General features: G+C 44.1%; 1 protein-coding gene across 1 annotated transcript in view; it reads right to left on the bottom strand.

Moving 5' to 3' along the window:
- Window positions 1-19,730, bottom strand: part of PSMD2 (proteasome 26S subunit ubiquitin receptor, non-ATPase 2) — a 47,026-nt gene that overhangs the window by 13,504 nt on the left and 13,792 nt on the right. The window contains exons 8-17 of the mRNA XM_081953623.1: window positions 16,794-16,854; window positions 14,506-14,652; window positions 11,849-11,955; window positions 8,634-8,761; window positions 7,788-7,875; window positions 6,654-6,816; window positions 5,206-5,307; window positions 4,831-4,976; window positions 1,379-1,462; window positions 714-882 (exon numbers count right to left, since the gene is read on the bottom strand). Coding sequence (XP_081809749.1) covers window positions 714-882; window positions 1,379-1,462; window positions 4,831-4,976; window positions 5,206-5,307; window positions 6,654-6,816; window positions 7,788-7,875; window positions 8,634-8,761; window positions 11,849-11,955; window positions 14,506-14,652; window positions 16,794-16,854 — 1,195 coding nt within the window. The remainder of the gene's footprint in view (window positions 1-713; window positions 883-1,378; window positions 1,463-4,830; window positions 4,977-5,205; window positions 5,308-6,653; window positions 6,817-7,787; window positions 7,876-8,633; window positions 8,762-11,848; window positions 11,956-14,505; window positions 14,653-16,793; window positions 16,855-19,730) is intronic.

Here is a 19,730-nt window from a genome sequence, read left to right as displayed (position 1 = left end):
TAAATTGAGGACAATCTGTAATGCCAGTGATCAGTATCTCCAAGCACCAGCAATCTCCAAGCACCAAGGATACACTAAGGAAGTGTAACTTGTCCACCCCAAGGATAAAACACCCAGACACAAATTGAGCAACGGGGTATATGCAGTAAGTCACGTGCAGATCTGTATACTGGGGAAACAAAACACCCACTTCATAAACGCATGGCACAACATAGGAGAACATACCCATCAGGTCAAGATTCAGCAGTCTGCATTTAACAGACAAAGGCCAGTCTTTTGAAGACAGCAACGTCTACATTTTGGGCAGAGGGGACCGCTGGTTTGAAAGAGGTCATTTACGTCCAAATTGAACAGCCCTCTCTCAACAGAAGGGGAGGGAGGGAAACAACATCATCTATCTCCAGTCTACAACACGGTCCTTTCAGCAGTTCCAAGAAGGCTCCCCACCCATTTGCACCTCTCCGGTGACCCCGGGGACACAGATAAACCTCCAAGTGGCCTCAACGGCTCTCTAAAAGAATGCAAATGACCACAAATAAAATGAATATAAATCCTTCTATTTCCCATCATCCAATTAGAGCTGAAGAAGTTTTTTGGCTGAGAAGCGACAAAAACATCTTTGGGACAAATCTTGACCTGGAGTCATTGAGAATCTCCGTAGACATTAAGCACCAGTAATGCCCTCCCTGCACCAGTACCCTGGACAGGCTTACCGCTGCCCACCATGCCCATGGCGAAGATAGAGTTGTAGGACACCTCGGGGTCAGCATCGTGGGAAAACTTGCTGAGAGTGTCAAGGATGTTGAGGCGAGGGTTGGACACGGAGATGAGAGCCAGAGCTAATGGAACAGCTCGTCGAAGAGTCGGTTCCCCATATCGTAGCTGGGGAAAAAAAGAGGACCGTTAAAGCATCAGGGCCTTTTACTGCGGACCATTGCGGTCTCTAATCCTACCACAACAACACACCCTCGACAAAAATAAGCTCTTTGATCAGGTCAGAACAAAAACTGTAATGTCCCCCGAGGCTACTTAAGAGAACAACGGGAAGTCATTACATTCACCCAAAGATGCTTTTTCAAATTTTAGTTCTGAACTGAAGAAGCTTCTTGGATGAGAAGCGAAACGTCCTCAAGAAAAAACAAAGAAAGCCCAGTTTCCTTTTGAAAAAGCACCTTTGGGACAGGTGCCTCCTGCACCTCAAAAATAAAAAGACCTCCCCGAAAATAAGGCCAAGAGCTTATTTCGGGGGTCAAAAGAAAATAAGACCATGTATTATTTTCTGGGAAACACGGTATACTTAAACTATACTTAAGTTGAAATCCACCTATTATCTTTACTGCCCCCCCCACGTTCCAGGTGTCATCAGCCTCCTACTCACCAGGTGACCAAAGGTACGTAGAGCCATCTCTGCCCCGATCTCCTCGCCCATAGCGATGAGCGCAATCCCCAGCACCGCCACACCCTGCAGCAGGAAAGACCTCATATGAAAACCACAGGACACCTTGTAACATTGCTAAATATAGGAATTTTATTTTATTTTTTTACTGGAGAATAAACGCGCTGGCCCAGCGGCTCAAGGCAAGACAAAGCTTCAAACCAGGTTGTCTTGGAAAAGGAGAGAAGGGAAGAGAAGCAGGTTTACTGAATTGAGTAAACACTCAGCCTGCTAACAATCCATGGCATCCCTCCGTTTTAACCAGGGTTCTGTTTATTACGTAACTCTAACATGCAAGGGTCAAATTTGGGAATAAAGCACAGTTTCCGCTTCTTGTAGTTTGATGGGTAAAAGCCAAATGAATTTTTGCTGCTTCGGGCAAGAGAGTTGCGGAGCATTTGCACCAACACCTGAATGAGGTTTCAGTATCTCATTTGTCTGTCTGCTCTCCTGGTAACTATCAGAAAAAGAAACTATGAATGCAAGACAAGACAAAAACAGTACCGTATTCCTGTAAAAAAGTCAAAGCATTTTGGATAAAAATATGGTGGGTTATTCAAAATATTTTGAAAAGAGGATAAAGTTCACACCCCAGTTGTTTCTGTTAGGCATAGTTTCAGACTGTACTGTTATAGAGACTAATTTGATCTTGAACCTAACGACGGCAACAAGATTGTTGGTGGCGCAATACTGGAAGAAGGAAGAGTTGCCCGCTATCCAAGAATGGACGTTAAAAGTAGTAAACTTAGCAGAGATGGCCAAAATTTCAGCGTATCTGAAGGATCACTCAGATGAAAAGTACAAGCTGGACTGGAGAAGATGGATTGACTATATTCAAAACAAATACCGGACTAAAAAATTTCAGTTAGCTTATGGATGAAGGCATAAGGAATGCTACAACTTATTCAAAGTTAGCTTAATAAAGGGGGAGTTAAAGCACAAGAATAGTAACATGTTAAAATTAGTTAGCTTATGTTAGCGTATGGTTGTTAAATGTTTATACCCTGTATTTTGCTCTGGGAGGTCGGGGGGAGGTCGGGTGGGAAGAGGGAAGGGTAAGGAGGGTGATAATTGTAAAATTCATTAAAAAAAAAATTAATAATAAAAAAAAAGTACCGTATTTTTCAGAGTATAAGACGCACCTCAGTTTTTTGGGAGGAAAATAATAAGAAGAAAAATTCTGCCTCTACCTACCAGCATCCATGGTATTCAGCTGACCCATGGTAGCAAGGTCAGCCAATGAATAGGCATAGCAACTAAGTCAGCCAATGAGGGCTATTCGGACTCTGAAACAGTATTTGCTGTGTGAGCAAGGAGGAGACAGGAAGGAGCCTTAGCCGAGAACTGAAAGTGAAACTGCTTGTGCTTTGCTTGTATTTACCGCTACCTTGGAAAACCTGCTTTTGGTAATGTATTGTACATTATTATTATTTTGAATTCTGCTGAATCAGTTACTGTGCTTTCTGAATGTGATTGCTGCTGCAAACTCTGACCAGCCAGGTCAGCTTTAGCACTTATGGCAGCCTGATTCAGCACAGCTGATTGGCGGGTGGATCTGACTGCCGGAATACCCCCAATCAGCTGTTCCAGGCTGCAGGGATTTGCCATAGACCAGAGGTTCCCAATCTTTTTCGGTTTGCGGCTCCCATAACACTTCGGATTTTTTCCGCGGCTCCCTTAATAGGTACATCCGATTTTTTTTAATTTTTGACTTTTTAAGGATTTGGAAATCTACTTTTTAGTTCGTTAAGGTTAGGTTAATTGAAAAATAAATTAAACACGAGCTTTAAATTCACAATTTATTGAACATCGTTTAATGATTTAAAATTATTAATGGGATGGATGGGCTTGTTGTTCGCTGCACAACTTCTCAAATCTTGGATCAGAAAAATAGCTTTTGAAAAGTAACTTAACCACCACACTAGCCCAGTGGTGGGCAATCTTTTTTTTCAACTGAGCCAAATCTCGCCAAAACCACGATTGAAATTTATTTGGAGAGCCGCTCTTGCTTAGCAACCAAAATTTTGGGCTCAATTGTGGTCATATGTTGTTTTTCTTTCTTTCTTTCTTTCATCTCTCTCTCCCACTTTCTTTCTTTTTTTCTTTTTCTTTCTCTTTCTCTCTCTGGCTCTTTGTCTCTCTCTCCCTCCCTCCCTCTCTGTCTCCCACTGTCATTTTCTCTGGGTGTCTATCTCTCTCTCTCTCTCTCTCTCTCTCTCTCTGTATCTCTGCCTCTCTCTCCTCCTTCCCCCATCTCTGTCACTCTGTGTGTGTGGGTGTGTCTGTCTCTCACTCATTCACTTAATCACTCACTCTCTGTGTGTCTCTCTGTCTATCTTTCTCTCCCTCCCTCCCCCTCTCTGTCTCTCTGTCTGTGTGTGTGTGTGTGTGTGTGTCTCCCTCTGTCTCTCTCCCCTCCCTTCCTCTCTCTCTGTCACTCTGTGTATGTGGGTGTGTCTGTCTCTCACTCATTCACTTAATCACTCACTCTGTGTGTGTGTCTCTCTGTCTGTCTGTCTATCTTTCTCCCCCTCCCTCCCCCTCTGTGTGTGTGTGTGTGTGTGTGTGTCTGTCAGTCTCTCTCTGATTCCCTCCCTCACTCCCTCTCTCTGTTCCTCTCTCTGTCTGTCTGTCTCACTCACTCAACAGAGAGAGGGAGTGAGAGAGGGAATCAGAGAGAGACTGACAGAGACGAATCAGAGACGTACTTTTAGCTACCTGGCAGCGGCGTTTTGCCTTGGGGGGCTCCTCAGAACTTCCCAAGACTTCGGAGGGAAGTTTACAGCCCTCCCTCGGAACGCTTCGGAGGGAAGCTTCTGCCAAGGCGAGTGGCAACAAGTCTCCCAGGCTTTAATTTGCCGAGCTGTGCGCACGCGCCTGTTTTCCACGGCGTGGAGCAGCGGCGAGATTCTGCGTGGCGAGCGATGATTCCAGGGGCCATCCGGGAAGATGAGGAACACGAGGGGGACCCTGCCCCCCCCACTGATGCCCCCCGGAATCATCGCTCGCCGCCCAGAATCTCGCCGCTGCTCCACACCGTGGAAAACAGGCGCGTGCGTACAGCTCGGCAAATTTCAGCCTGGGAGACTTGTCATGCCCGGGCTTTTGCAGAAGCTTCCCTCCAAAACCCTTATGACGATAGCGCGGCTCCCCAGGGAGCCGCGGCGCACACTTTGGGAATCACTGCCATAGACCATCTCTGCCTCTATGCATCACGTTTTTGGCCTCTGGTGGGGGTGGGTGGGGCTACATTTGGTGTATAAGACGCACACAAATTTTCACCCTCCTTTTTTGGGGAAAAAAAAGAGTATCAGAAGACCGCAATTACGTTTTTGTCCTGTTAACTGAACACCAAACTCAGAGGCAAAGTGCAAAAAATGGGCCGAAGTCATTACCTGGTGAGCGCCCATGTCAGCCGCATTATCTTTCTTCTCTTTGTCCTTTTTCTCCTTCTTCTCTTTCTCCTCCTCCTTCTCTTTGGAATCAAAATGCTCGCTGCAGATATGAAGCAGCTGCTGAACCTTCAACACGTTCCCAGATCCTGCAGGGGACAACACAAACTTGTGATTCGAATTCGCATGGCATGCGTCAACATCATGCAATTGCATTTGTCTTGGGTTGCACGTCGCATGCTCTGCTGAGAAAATGCCCTTGCAAAATAAGCGTGCTAGATCTTCAGCCGAGTTCGCGGCGTGTTTTGCGAATGCAGACCAGGAATAATAAAAAAGGACAGGATTCTCCCCAACCTCCCATTCCCACACCAGACTGACCTGCGTAGGCGCAGATGTCCACAAGGGTGTTGGCAAAGCTACGGAAAGGTTCGGACACGACCTGCAGGGCCGCCAGGATTGCTTCAATGGCCTCACCCTTTCCTGTAAAAATTGGGTGCGAAAATACTTCAGCATCCACTCAAGCGACCGATGTTGTATTTTTTTTAAAAAATATCATTTTTATTTTATTATAGAAAATATGGGGGGGGGGGGGAAGGAAAGAAAATAGGAAATTAAGGGTGGGAAAAGAGACAGGGAAAAGGGAGTGTGAGATACAAGGGGGAAGAAAAGAAAGAAAGAAAAGGTAGCATTGATTTCTAACCCTTCCCACCACAGGACAAGATAAACAGCCTCCAGCCACAACTTTTTGCTTTTACACATTAATATAAATCTAGCCATTTCTATAACACCAAATCTTTCTAATCAACAAAACTAACACTTCGTGTTTTCTTCTTCACAAGCACAAATTCCAGAAGTGATATCCAAATAAGAACATATTTTCCCTCTTTAAATAAAGTAACCCACTTAACCCAGAGGTGTCCAAACTTGGGAACTTTAACAACAGTTGAAGTCCACAAGTCTTAAAGTTCCCAAGTTTGGACACCCCTGACTTAACCATTCCTGCTTTATCTTCCTTGTTATGGAAATGCCGTATTTTTCGGAGTATAAGACGCATCAGAGTATAAGACACACCAAGGTTTTGAAGAGGCAAATTTTTTAAAAAAAACATGTTTTTGCACTCTGCAAACCTCCCAACAAAAACCGGGGCCATTTTTTGTCAAGAAAATTGCATGCATAGACTTTAGAAGGCTTATAAAGTACTCCTGGGGGCTGGGGGGGGGGGCAAAAGTGAGCAAAAAACAACCCATTTTTCACCCATTTCTGCCCTCCCCAGCCCCCAAGAACACTCTGAAACCCTCCTAAAGGCTTTGCACGTCCATTTTGGTGAAGGTGGCGGGGATCTGGAGGCAAAAAATGCTGTATTCAGTGTATAAGACGCACACAGATTTTCAGCCTCTTTTTTGAGGGAAAAAGGTGTGTCTTATACTCTGAAAAATACGGTAATGTGTATTTCTCTTTGCACCTAGTAATCGTTATGAACTGTCACCATTTTTACTTACAAAATTTATTGTATTCTCTATAATTCTTTGGCCTAAAAAAAAAGAGGAAAAAAAAGAGAGGGGAACTTTTTTTTTCCCTTTTCACCCTCCTTTTTTTCCTTCAAAGTACTAAACTTCTTAAGAGTTTTGTAAAAAGGGGCAAAACTCACTTAACAAAATGTTTCATTTAGCGAGATATTTTTGGGCCCAGCAACATATATTTTGGACTCAATTATGGCCGTAACTCGAGGACTACCTGTACCTATGATTAGCATTCAAGGGAACCTCCCTCTTAGTTATCCAGGCCCTTTTCTGACATTCAGGGACCATCGGAGAGGATTTACTTACCCAGGTGGTTCAGGCCCAGGCCGAGAGGCAGCCATCTGGCATAGGTGTCCTTCAGCTCCGTCTCGGACTTCTCCATAATGGTTTGGAGGATGGTGGAGGTGACATCTCCATTGCAAGAGCCCACGGCAATGATTCCGCAGGCCAGGGCTGTCACACCAGACACCTGGAGAAAGAATAGAATAGAACAGGGGTGTCCAAACTTGGGAACTTTAAGACTTGTGGACTTCCAACTCCCAGAATTCCCCAGCCAGCATGGCTGGCTGGGGAATTCTGGGAGTTGAAGTCCACAAGTCTTAAAGTTCCCAAGTTTGGATACCCCTGGAATAGAACAACAGAGGTGGAAGGGACCTTGGAGGTCTTCTAGTCCAGGGCTCGGCAAACACTCAGAGCCATTTGGACCCAAAAGAAAACACCGGGCTCCACAAAAACCTTCCCGTGCCTGACTCTTTCCTAAGCGGCCACAGAACTCGCATATGTAGTTGAATTAAACGTTCCGTTTTCTTCTGAAATCTTTCTTGGATTTATCCATGGCTGGCCTACCTGGGGTCAAAAAGCTCAATCACGGGCCGGCAGGTGTCACACATTGGCGGTTGTGATGCATATGTTGAGCCACAGGGAGCCGGAGCAAGAGGGATGAAGGAGCCACCTGCAGCTCCAAAGCCACAGATTGCTGATCCCTGTTCTAGTCCAACCCCGTTTAGGCAGGAAACCTTATACCATTTCAGACAAATGGTTGTCCAATCTCTCTTCCAGGGGGAAGTTTTTCCAAAGAGAGAGAGGGCCCAGTTCACACCATCACCTTCATAGGTTCTTAGAAGAAACCACACGGGGGAGGAGGGGGGGGGAGTTATCAGGCAGAGTCTTGCAAGAAAAGGCTATTTCTTGCAAGCTACAGCAGGGTCTCCAAACATGGTAACTTTAAGTCCTGTGGGCTTCAACTCCCAGAATTTCTCAGCCAGGTCATGCTGGCTTGGGAATTCTGGGAGTTGAAGTCCACACGTTTTGCCATCCTTTGCCCTCAGAACGTTTTGTGAAAAAGCCCCATTTAGGTGGAGATCAAGGATCCCCGATTCCGTATCCTCGCTCCTTTCCCACCACAGATCTCTCAGCCAATCTTGATTTCTTCTCTCTCACCTCCATGCTGGATTTGGAATCTCCCATCACAGGAAGCAGCAACGTCAGGACATCTTCTCGGTTGGAGCCCGCGTACGCCAGCCCCAGCCTGCCAAGAGAGCACAACGTGGTTTGAAGAATATATAGTCTGTTCTATGTGAGGAAGAAATTGAATGTTGTGGCCCGCCAGAAGCCAGCGGAGCTGGCAGCAGATTCGGACAGTGAGGAGGTTGGGGAGGAACCTGGACCAGTCCTGGAGTCTGGGGAAGGCTCGGCCGAGGGCTCTGTGTCAGCCAGAGCCATATGCCAGTTATCAGCTGCCTTTGGAGTCAGACATCAGTGAGGCAGAGGAACAGCTGGAGCCTGTTCCCAGTGTGCACATGCGCAGTTGCCAGACAAAGGGAACAGCTAAAGAACAGGGGTTGACTTGGGAGTAAGGCCCCAGGTGGACGATGAATGGCCCCTCCCAGAGGAAAGAAAAGAGGAGCGAAAGGGGAGTGGAGTTTGCAGGAGACAATTAGTTCACTTAATCGGTTCGTGACTCTCTGAGACTCCTTGCCAAGTCTTGCAGATATCGGCCTGGCAGCTCTCCAAGCCAGAGAAGGTCTGTGACTGTAAATCCTCTCTTGAAAGACTTTGCTGGATGTGAATGAGCAAAATTCACAGTAAATTAATAAAAGGTTTTTTTTGTCAGGACAAGAAGTTTGCTTCAGGCTCTTGGGAAGCCTCAGTTAGAACATGAAAGATTAGGCAGACTGAGGAGGGCCTAGACTGTTGGGGGAGGGAGGGGCGTAGGCCGACTTTGTAAACCGCTTAAGAGAGGGCCGTGAAGCATCGTATAACTCTAAGTGATGTTGCTGTTCTCACCCAAAGATGGCACCAATGCGCATGGTGTTACTGTTGTGAAGGATGTAGTCGGAGAGCAGCGCAAGGGCTGGGTCGCATTCATTCCTCACACCAGAGTTCACGATGCCACAAGCCAGGAGAGCCCCTGACTGGAGGAAAGACAAGGAAGGAAAATATGGTTCAGGATACAGGATACAAGAGATATATCTAAAAGATTAATATGTACAAACAGATGTTGTTGTTGTTGTTGTTGTTGTTGTTGTTGTTATTATTATTTGATTAATCTTTGGTGAGACTCACAGCCTTTGGGGCTGGTTGGTAGCTCAACAGCTCGAGTCCTAACCAAGGACCTAGGAACTGTTAGGGCAGTGTTTCTCAAACTTGGCGACTTTAAGTCCTGTGGACTTCAACTCCCAGAATCCCCCAGCCAGCATAGCTGGCTGGGGAATTCTGGGAGTTGAAGTCCACAGGACTTAAAGTCGCCAAGTTTGAGAAACACTGTGTTAGGGTAACGTCGAAGGATATAAGCTGTTCCAAGTAGGGTGGTTTTTTGTAGAGTCAGAATGTTCAAATCTAATAAATTTAAAATTTCCAAATAGCGAGGTAGTCCTTTAGGTATTGCTCCAAGGTCTCCAATTACAATTGGGACAACACATGATTTCTTTTTCCACAGTCGCTCAACCTCAATTTGCAAGTCCCGGTATTTTGTGATTTTTTCTTGCTGCTTATCTTTATCTCGCACATCACCAGGTATTGCAATGTCAATTGACCATACTTTTTTCTTTTCAACTATTGTTATGTCAGGTGTGTTGTGGGCCAAGTGCCTGTCAGTCTGGATTCTGAAGTCCCACAAGATCTTGACTTTCTCATTCTCTAAAACCTTCTCAACCTGATGGTCCCAGTGGTTTTTGCTGTACTAAAATCCAAACTTTTGGCACAATTTCCAGTTGTTGTTGTTGTTATTATTATTTATAAAATGTTTTTACTTTTAGACAAACATAAAAAGACAAAACATAAAACATAAAGCCATCTTCCACTACATACATTGTGTCGATTGGTTACAAGGTTTTTGTGCATCCTTTCCGTAGTCATCCCTTACAATTTATATAAAACCACATATTATCAAATCACATATATTTGTATACATTATTATTATTGTACCTCATTTGTTTGACTAACACTATTATTTCTTCATTTTAAATGAGATATACTAAATATTGGGCTCATTTATATTATAACAATTCATTACATCATCTTAAATATCTCCAATAATAAAGTACTATTATGTTATATTCTGTATCGTTATATTATTCTTATATTGACAACATTCTCTAATAACTTTCATTTCCATGGTTTTTTATTTATTATTTATTTATTTATTTATTTATTTATTTATTTATTTATTTTTTATTTATTTATTTATTTATTTATTTATTTATTTATTTATTTATTTATTTATTTATTTATTTATTTATTTATTTATTTATTTATTTATTTATTTATTTATTTATTAGACTTGTTAGCCGCTCCCTCTCCACGAAGGGACTCGGGGCGGCGTACAATAAATAAATCACATGTTACACGATTAGACATTACACGGTTGGACATTACACGGAGGAGGTATAAAATCACAACAATTGTTACAATACATAAACAACAATAATAGTAAGGTTAAAAATTAAAATACCCCGATTTAAAATTTTAAAATGTAAAAGTTTAAAATGCCAGGAGGATTAGAGATAGAACTATAGTTGAGCCAGGCCAGCTAGTTGGAAAAGGTGGGTCTTGAGTTTTGTACGGAAGGAGCGGAGGTCGGTAGTAATCCTAATGTCGGGGGGGGGGGAGGTCATTCCAGAGGGCTGGGCCCATCACAGAGAAGGCCCTGCTCCTGGGCGCCGCCCTTTGGCACTGCTTAGTGGACGGCACCCGGAGGAGTCCCTCTCTGTGAGAGCGGATTGGTCGTAGGGATGTATGGGGCAGGATGCGATCCTGCAAGTAACTAGGTCCTGTGCCATGGAGCGCTTTAAAGATGGTGATCAGCACCTTGAAACGCACACGATAGACCACAGGAAGCCAGTGCAGCTCGCGCGGGAGAGGTGTTATATGGGAGTATCTAAGCACTGATAAAATAAATCCCATATCCTATAGAATTGTTTATCTTCTTGTTCTCTAATTTCAAATGTCAATTTACGCATTTCAGCACCATTATTATTATTATGTACAACATAAATTGACCCAGACAATACAGTTTTCCAAGCACTAATGTATGTTTACAGAAAAGTGTACAATTTTTTTTAAAAAAGATATAATTAATGATAAATGAGCCTCACCCCCCCCCCCCAACAAAAACTGCTCAGAGATGAACGGGAGAGGGACTGATAGCACGAAAACGGAGGTTCAACATTTTTTATATCCATATGAAACATTAGGGGGAAAAAAGGAGTTTCAGTTTAAAGGACCTAAGGGCAACTGACAGAAGAGCCATCTTTAACGCCTGCATCCTGCTGATGTCACTAACGAAGCAACGGGCATCGCAGAGAAGGAAAACTCCTGAGTTCAATCACCTACATGTGGCCAAAAGTTTTAGATTCAGTCCCTGCATCTCCACAGAGAGTTGGGAAATATGAAAATGGCTTCCCTAGAACAGGGGTGTCCAAACTTGGCAACTTTAAGAAGCAGAGCTGGCTGGGGAATTTTGGGAGTTGAAGTCCACAAGTCTTAAAGTTGCCAAGTTTGGACACCCCTACCCTAGAATGTTCCAGAAGGTGGCTGAGACAAATGTTTTCCCCAAAATAGAGAAAAATGGCCTGAAAAAATTTTTCAGGGCATTTTCAGGCTGTTTTCAGGTTGGTTTTGGCCTGAGAAATGGATAAAAAACACCCCAAAAGTAGCCCCCAAAACAGCCCCAAAACAGGTATGTGTGTGCCAGCCAGCTGGTCTTTGGATTTCGGTGCTCCGGCAGGTGCGAAGACCAGTTGGCTGGCGCGCATGCATGTGCCAGAAACCAGAAGACCAGCTGGCCGGCATGCGCATGCACCCCGGCCAGCTGGTTTTCGGATTTCCAGTGCTGCAACATGCGCGCATGCATGCACATTCCAGTTTGGGCACTCAGTGCCGAAAAGGTTTGCCATCACTGCCCTGGGTCCTCTCCATCTAAATCCTGTTCAAGAGGAGTTGCCTAACTGAAGGTATTTTTTACCTGTGGGAGTATTTAGGTTAGCAGTAGGGTTGCTCACCTTGATGTAGTCTTCTGAGGAATACAGGTACTTGTCAATTTGGGTGAGGCCCCCATCCACATCCCACAAGAGGATCATCCCCAACGAAGCAGCAGCACTCAGCATCCCTGCAGAGTAAATGGGGGTCATGAAAAGACCAGCACGTATGCAAAGTGTTAAGTAAGTAAGCTCCCCGTTAGGAAAGCGAGTGTGCAGAGAAGCGTAATGAGAGTGGTATGGAAGAACACGCACAAACCAGCATACAGGGACACCGAATAGTATAAAACATAGTAATTTACTATGTGGAAATATAGAGGTATTCAGAGTTCACGATGGCCATTTTTACTCCTTTCTGTTTTACTCCCTGCCAGCATTAATCAATTCTGGGTAATGAACAACTTGGGATATCTTGCATCCATCCACCTCCAGCTATTCACAATACATTGTGATTCCTGGGGCTGTCCTAATTCGCATACGTTCGAAGGGTACGGGATGAAGAAGGGAATGTCAGGGTTCCAAATAGCATCCAAAATTAAGTCAATGTCCGAGGCAAAGGATTCCTCAAAGTTCCAATTTATTAAGAGAGCCGTGTTGGCTTATCTGGGAAAACCCAAATCTGAAAGCTTCCCGGTTTTCCCCACCCAGTTGAAAGTTCAAGATCTTGACCCCACACCCACAAGTCCATCATATGGTCCAATCTGCCACTGACAGTTCCACCTATCCAGATCCGGTCAGGTCCAGAGGCGCAAAGACAAAGGATGACCTTGACTTTCTAGAAGGAATTTTGTTATGGCTACATATCATCTAACTCCATACAATCCCGCCTCCCGTTTTCCCACAATAGAAAATGCATAGTAGAGTAATAGAAAGTGTGGCAGGCCAAAGATCCAAAAGAAAAGATGGCTGCAGGCCTGAAAGGGAGGGTATGAAGATATATGTGGGGAGTGGTTGCTCACCCCTGCATTCATTCCAAGTAGCCAATTGTTTAAGCTCAATTCAAGGCATGGAAGAGAAGGCAAAATGCCTGAAAGAATGGATGAGTGGGAAGGGAAGCCTTTATAAAAGGGCATCTGCCCTTGTAAATATTAGGATAAGACCTGCTGCAAAAAATACAGACTGCCCCTAGAGGCAGCAGTGAGATACAAGCAGCTGCTCTTTGTTGCCATCTAGGGACAAGAACTCTAAATTAAACTTCCCACTACACCTATTTTTAAGATTGTCCTGTGTAAATCAACTGTCTGGATAGCATTGTGTAGCGTTCTGTCATATTCAACTCGTAGCTGGGGGTCCTTAATGCTTTCTGATCTTGGTGGGGTTTTTTTTTTTTTTGCAGATGTTTCACTATCCGACTAGGTAACATGATCAGTGCTAGAAGGGGGTAGGTTTTGCTCTTATTTTTTTATATCAGAGGTACCTTGGTTTATATACCAAACGAATGACCCACTGCGATCCCCATATCAAAACAACTCACTTTATGTGTGGCCAGAACCTGGAAATAACATTTAACACAGCACAGTACAGGACAAAATGGTTCGGTTGAGATCTGCATATGTGGAACTGACTGGGGTAAATCGCAGGGGTGACACTGAAATATAATTTTATCATATTTTATCTATGTCATAAATTATTGTATTGTATTCCAATTCCATTTTAAATTGTATTTTATTCCAATTCCATTTTAAATCGTATTTTATTCCAATTCCATTTTAAATTGTATTTTTATCAAATTCCATTTTAAATTGCCTTTATCAAATTTTAGTAATAATTTGTTTCTGGAATTTTGCACTTTGATATGGCCCAAGGGCTAATCAATAAAGACTCAATGTCAATGTCAGTATATCAGAGGTGTCAAACTCACGCCCTACGGGCCAGATGGGTCACATGCTGGCCCCGCCCCTGCTTGGTTTAGTAAATGGAGGGAAAGTTCCGATACGTCATGTGACGCCACTGTGACGAGGTGAGTTGGACACCCCTGTTCTATATGCTATTGGCTTGCTCTACAGTGTTGGTGGAAGTGTTGACAGGAGCCACTAGTGAATGAGTGAGTGAGTGAGAGAGACAGAGGGGGGGAGAAGGAATGAGAATAAGAGCAAAGACCATTTTCTTCTAATACTGATGATATCTACTTTGGTAATGAAATGTTTGCAAAAAACAACAACCACCCACCGGGCTGAAAGCACCAAGGACCCCATAGTTCAAACTGAGCTGCAAATATTCTATCAGTATCTTAGCATTCACACTACCAATAAAATAAAAGGCAATTTGAATCAATCTTCGAGTCCAACCAGACTAACGATAGCTTTAAAGGACACGTCCATGCAATATTTTTGGCAGCACTACGCAAATGACCGTCAATTCCTTCTGGCAGAAGAATCCTGCCATCCCAGTTCTGGAGTTTCCTGGTGATTTACCATCCTGATTCTCATTAGACCTGACCCTCTAGATTTCTGAGTTCCGGCAAAATCAAACCGAGTTGTGCCACTTCCTGAGTGACACCAGTGAGTTTCCAGGATCTTAGAAAATGGAGTATGGAAGCAGAGTTCTAAATTCTACCCAAGAATGAATTCGTTGCCAGAGAGCAGCTCTTGCGAGTGCAAAAGCTCCCACTCTGGAGCAAAGTGATCTCTTCTCCACCCCCCACCCCCCAGCCCAGATTGTGAGTTGTTGTCCTCACTCACCGTGGTCCTTGTTTTTGTAGAGCCACTTGTTGCCATCATCCGTCAGCAGCTTGTCCTGCCCGAAAGCAGCATTCACAAAACCGTTCACGAAGGAGGAAGCCAAATTCATGCGGGCCGAATCCACTTGCGAACCGCTACCGCCAAACCCTGAGGGAACAGAGAACGCCAAGGATGAACGAACGGGTTGCTCCTGCCTCAGATCGGAACTGTGAAACCTCTCTGTGCTGTGCCAGAAAGATCGTTTCTAATACGTTGCAGCCTAGCCAACATCAAAACAATGTCAATGACTGCCCTGCCGAAGAGACAAAAGTTGCCTGGATTTTGTAATTCGCAAACCATGGGCAAATGGGGGTGAGGGAGCAGGGGGGTTGATCTAGAGCAGAGGTGTCAAACTCGATTTCATTGAGGGCCGCATCGGGGTTGCGTTTGACTTCAAGGGAGGCAGAGTGGGCATGGCCAGCTTGACGTCACTCATGTCAGGGTCACCTGTGGTGGCCCCGAGTGCTCTGCCAGCGAAAACAGGCTCCTGAGCTCTGTTTTCGGCTGCAACGGCCTCCTACAACCCTCTGCAAGTGAAAACAGAGCTGGGGTGAGGGGGAGGCGCACATATGAGACTAAAACATATGAAGAACAACCGTTGCTGGAACTGGGTATGTCTAGTTTAATGAAAAGAAGGACTAGGGGAGACATGATAGCAGTCTTCCAATATCTAAGGGGTTGCCACAAAGAACAGGGAGTCAAACTATTCTCCAAGGCACCCGAGGGTAGAACAAGAAGCAATGGGTGGAAACTAATCAAGGAGAGAAGCAACTTAGAACTGAGGAGAAACTTCCTGACAGTTAGAACAATTAATCAGTGGAACAGAAGTTGCCTCCAGAAGTTGTGAATGCCCCAACACTGGAAGTCTTTAAGAAGATGTTGGATAGCCATCTGTCTGAAACGGTATAGGGTTTCCTGCCTAGGCAGGGGGTTGGACTAGAAGACCTCCAAGGTCCCTTCCAACTCTGCTATTGTATTGTATTGTATTGTATATGGCCCTCGTGAGCTGCACTACGGGCTGGTCCTTCATTATTTCCAGGGTAGCTCTGCGGGCAGATCTAAGGACCCTGCAGGCCAGATCTGGCCCCCGGGCCTTGAGTTTGACACCCCTGATCTAGAGTGAAACAGTATGCCTACTTTTCAAATTGTTGGAGGCCTCCCGACTCCCCAGATAATGGCTTAGCGACGGAAGAATGTTTTCCAGTAGAAGCATAGAACCTTTCCCCTCAAAAGTGGCCAGACTCCCAAATAAAGTTGGCGCTATCTTAAACCTTAAAAACAGATTCTAATGGGAGAGAATGTTACTTCTGGACTTGACTCTGTAACGTGTTGCGCTTGGATTAACTTTAAAAACACTTTGGAATGGGCCTTTCTTCCAGAGCACTTGTTCATCCCCCTCGAAAAGAGGCCCTCCAATTGATCTTTGCTCCCACTGTCCCTCTCAGCTCAATTTTCTTGGGAGGTTGTATGGTTTGTGGTTCATACTGAAAATCTATCTGCATAGGTTCGTTTTGTCCTTTGAAGTCCATCTAAGCCAGGAGCCCAAAATAGCTATGGAATGGCCTTGGAGAAGACGAGGCAGAGCGGGGAAGGGGGGGGGGGGGCAGAGTCAAGAGAGGAATCAGCCTGGGTTAACGGTTGCATAGCATTAAGTCAGTGCTGTTGGCTGACTAAATTCGTGAGTCCAGGCATGAGCAATAAATCAGTTTAACTGGAACTTAATGCGTGGTCTTGCTTTTTCGTTGCCTGACAGCCTTCTCCTGTTAATAATTGTAATTTGTCAAAGTAATGGTTCTGAAAACAGAAATATGCTTATGTCGCAATGCCTTTGATGGTCATTCCGTTTTAAAAAACCCTAAACTTTCAGGTTCAAACTACTACAGATACTTTCCACAGCAATCAAAATCGGAAAATTTATATAGTTTCCTACTCCGTGGCAAAAAAAAGAGAGAGAGAGAGAGAGAGAGAGCCTCAGAATGTGAATCAGGAATTTGGGGGGAAAGGGACACATTTAATGACTATGACCAGCTATAGATAAGTTTGCAAAAGAAAATTCAAATAGAACTGGGCTATTATATCTGAAGAGGCATCGTGATATAGTTAGTACTGCCCCTCTCTATACTCCAATTAAATCCAAACGGTGTGAATTAACTGATGACAAAGAGGTACAACCAACCAAGATATTCCATCAATTTTCCAGTGAACCCAGAGTCAGCAAGGGCCCCACTATTTTAAAGCCCAGCACTTACGGTTATTTTCTAGATGTGTTTTGTAAATGTCATCTGGCACCTTGGGCTCCATGATGTCCAGCTGGAGGCAAAAGAAAGAGTTATCTTTGATGTCTTTAATGTATAAAACAAGTCTTCACCTGATTGGTAAATTAATCCACTGTCCATGTTTAAAATATATATGGAATCACAGAATGCCCAAACTAGGTGTGGTTCACAAGTTCCCCCCTCCCCCCCAAAAAATCTAAAATCAAGGTTAAGGTAAAGGTTCCCCTCTCACATATGTGCTAGTCGTTCCCGACTCTAGGGGGCCGGTGCTCATCTCCGTTTCAAAACCGAAGAGCCAGCGCTGTCCGAAGACCTCTCTGTGGTCATGTGGCCGCGGCATGACTAAACGCCGAAGGTGCACAAAATGCTCTTAACTTCCCACCAAAGGTGGTTCCTATTTTTCTACTTGCATTTTTTAAGTGCTTTCAAACTGATGGTTGGCAGAAGCTGAGACAAGTAACGGGAGCTCACTCCGTTACAAGGCACTAGGGATTCAAACCGCCGAACTGTCGACCTTTCTGATCGACAAGCTCAGCATCGTAGCCACTGAGCCACCGTGTCCCCAGAAAAATCAAGGTTAATGCTATTCCAATATAATATATTGAACACACTTACTTGCAGAATAAGCATACATTGGTAAAGTAATAACTAAGTTACAGCCTCATTTAGATGGGGGGGAGGGACACTGAAAATTCATCTAATTTATCACCCATGTCCTACTGTCACCCCAAATCAAAGCTTTGATTTTCCATGATGTAACATCCCACAGTCACTTTGAGAAAAATACAACTTTCTTAGCGCTGCCTGTATCTTCCCAGAGGATCACAGCAAATCATTTTAAAACCACAGTTGGCAAGAAGTTGGTTTACTGTATAATTTTTCTGTTACTCAATTGCTCTCCACTTTTCAACCATTGCAATTGGGGGAAACTGGGGGTAAAAAAATGAGTTTTGAGGAGCTATCAGTAGCACAGGAGTCTCAAGTTCCCTGCAGTGTTGGATGAATGCCCAAATCAAAGAAAAGATTTACTGAAAACTAAAAAAAAAACATTTCTTTTTCACTCTTGCTGAACACAGATGCCCCGTTGAGCATTTCTGTTCATTAGAAATGCGAAAGATGTTGAATTTGAAATGTTATGATCTTGAAATAACTGTTTCAAGTTAGACCAGGTTGCTCTGACCTTGCTGGAAATATTTTGAGCTCAACGTCGCTGTTTTATATTCAGAATGCTTTCTGGTATCTCGGTCAGGTTGCCAGGATATTCCAGGTGAGCTCAGCACAGCTCTTTCAAGGAACTGTTTTGAATTCAAAATATTTTGCACCCTGCTGCAAAGAGCGGTCACAAAAAGGGTTAGAATCAAATAACTGATCACCCCACACAAGTATACGGAGATCAAAAAAGACTCCATGACTACAAATCCTGTTTTATCTGTAATGGAAATTTAGAAATTGGGACAGGTATTGGAAATCTTGAGATGCCATTTTTTACACTAAGTTGTCCAGATAGCATTTAATGTCGAATAAGTAGCCTTTACTATTAGAAGAGGTGAGATACCTAAGCAGACCAACACTATATTTCTGTCCAGACAACTTTAGTGCAACATATTTAGCTGAGTGGTTTGTATCATGCACAAGTTTTAACCTGTATACTCCTTTTTATAATTTGCTAAATCTTTCCAGATTCTAATTACATTTCCATGCCACTGCACCATCCAGGATATCAACAATATCCTGATTGTTGAAAACAAGGGAGTCTTGTAAAATATCCAAGTTAAAACAAAAACAAAAAAAAGAACCCGCAGCAAAATTGATATGTTGAGAAACCTTCCATGCCTGAGAACTGATTAAAACTCATCCTTGCATCAAATTAAAAACAGTGGAAACATCTATGCAAATGTTCAATCTGGCTTAAATCTGAGGAAGTATCGCAGGCAGTCCTTGTTTAGCAACCACAATTGGGACAGCGCACTTGGTTGTTAAGCAAAGCGGCTGCTAAGTGAAAGCGCAACTGTGCTTGTGATCTTATTTCAGCTGTCCTTTGCATTACAGACCTGCAACAATCATAAATGTGAGGACTTGGTCATAAAATTACTCTATAACTACCATTTTAACTGTCAACTGTTGCTAAACAAAGCAGTCACTAAACAAGGTTGACCTGTATTATTCCTTAACATTTTACCTTCTTTTCAAAAACATTAACGGCCATTGTGGGGGGCGGGAAATAAACTGACAGTATCGGCAGGCTGCATTCTCAGCTCTTGTTTGCCACAGCAGATGGCCCTAAGACGCAAAATAATGCTACAGGATGGGGATAAGGAGGCATTGTGAAAGTTGGACCATAAGAAAGGCTGAGCACCATAGAATTGAGGTCGTTGAATTATGGTGCTGGAGAAGACTCCTGCGAGTCCCTTGGACTGCAAGGCGATCCAACCGGTCAGTCCTAGAGGAGATCAACCCTGACTGCTCTTTAGAAGGCCAGATCATGAAGAGGAAACTCAAGCCACCTAAGGAGAAGGAAGGACTCCCTGGAGAAGAGCCTGATGCTGGGAAAGACGGAGGGCAAAAGAAGAAGGGGACGACAGAGAATGAGGTGGCTGGATGGAGTCCCCAAAGCGGTAGATGTGAGCTTAAATGGTAGAGGACAGGAAGGCCTGGAGGAATGTTGTCCATGAGGTTGTAATGGGTTGGACATGACTTCGCAACTAACAACAACAACAAGGAGGCATTTCTTAAAATTAAGCCAGACTGCTTGAAAAGCTTTCCCAGGAGCCTATATCTCACTGTCATTCAGTCAATATTTATCCCTTGCCTTGCTCTAAATCAGGGGTGTCCAACTGGCGTCGCCATGGGACGTATCACAACTTTTTTCCCCTTCACTAAACTGGGCATGGGCATGGCCAGCCTGTAACG

This window comes from Natrix helvetica (genome assembly GCF_964273705.1).
Source record: "Natrix helvetica genome assembly, chromosome: 5".
Taxonomy (NCBI): Eukaryota; Metazoa; Chordata; class Lepidosauria; order Squamata; family Natricidae; genus Natrix; species Natrix helvetica.
This window is presented reverse-complemented; position numbering and strand designations above follow the sequence as displayed.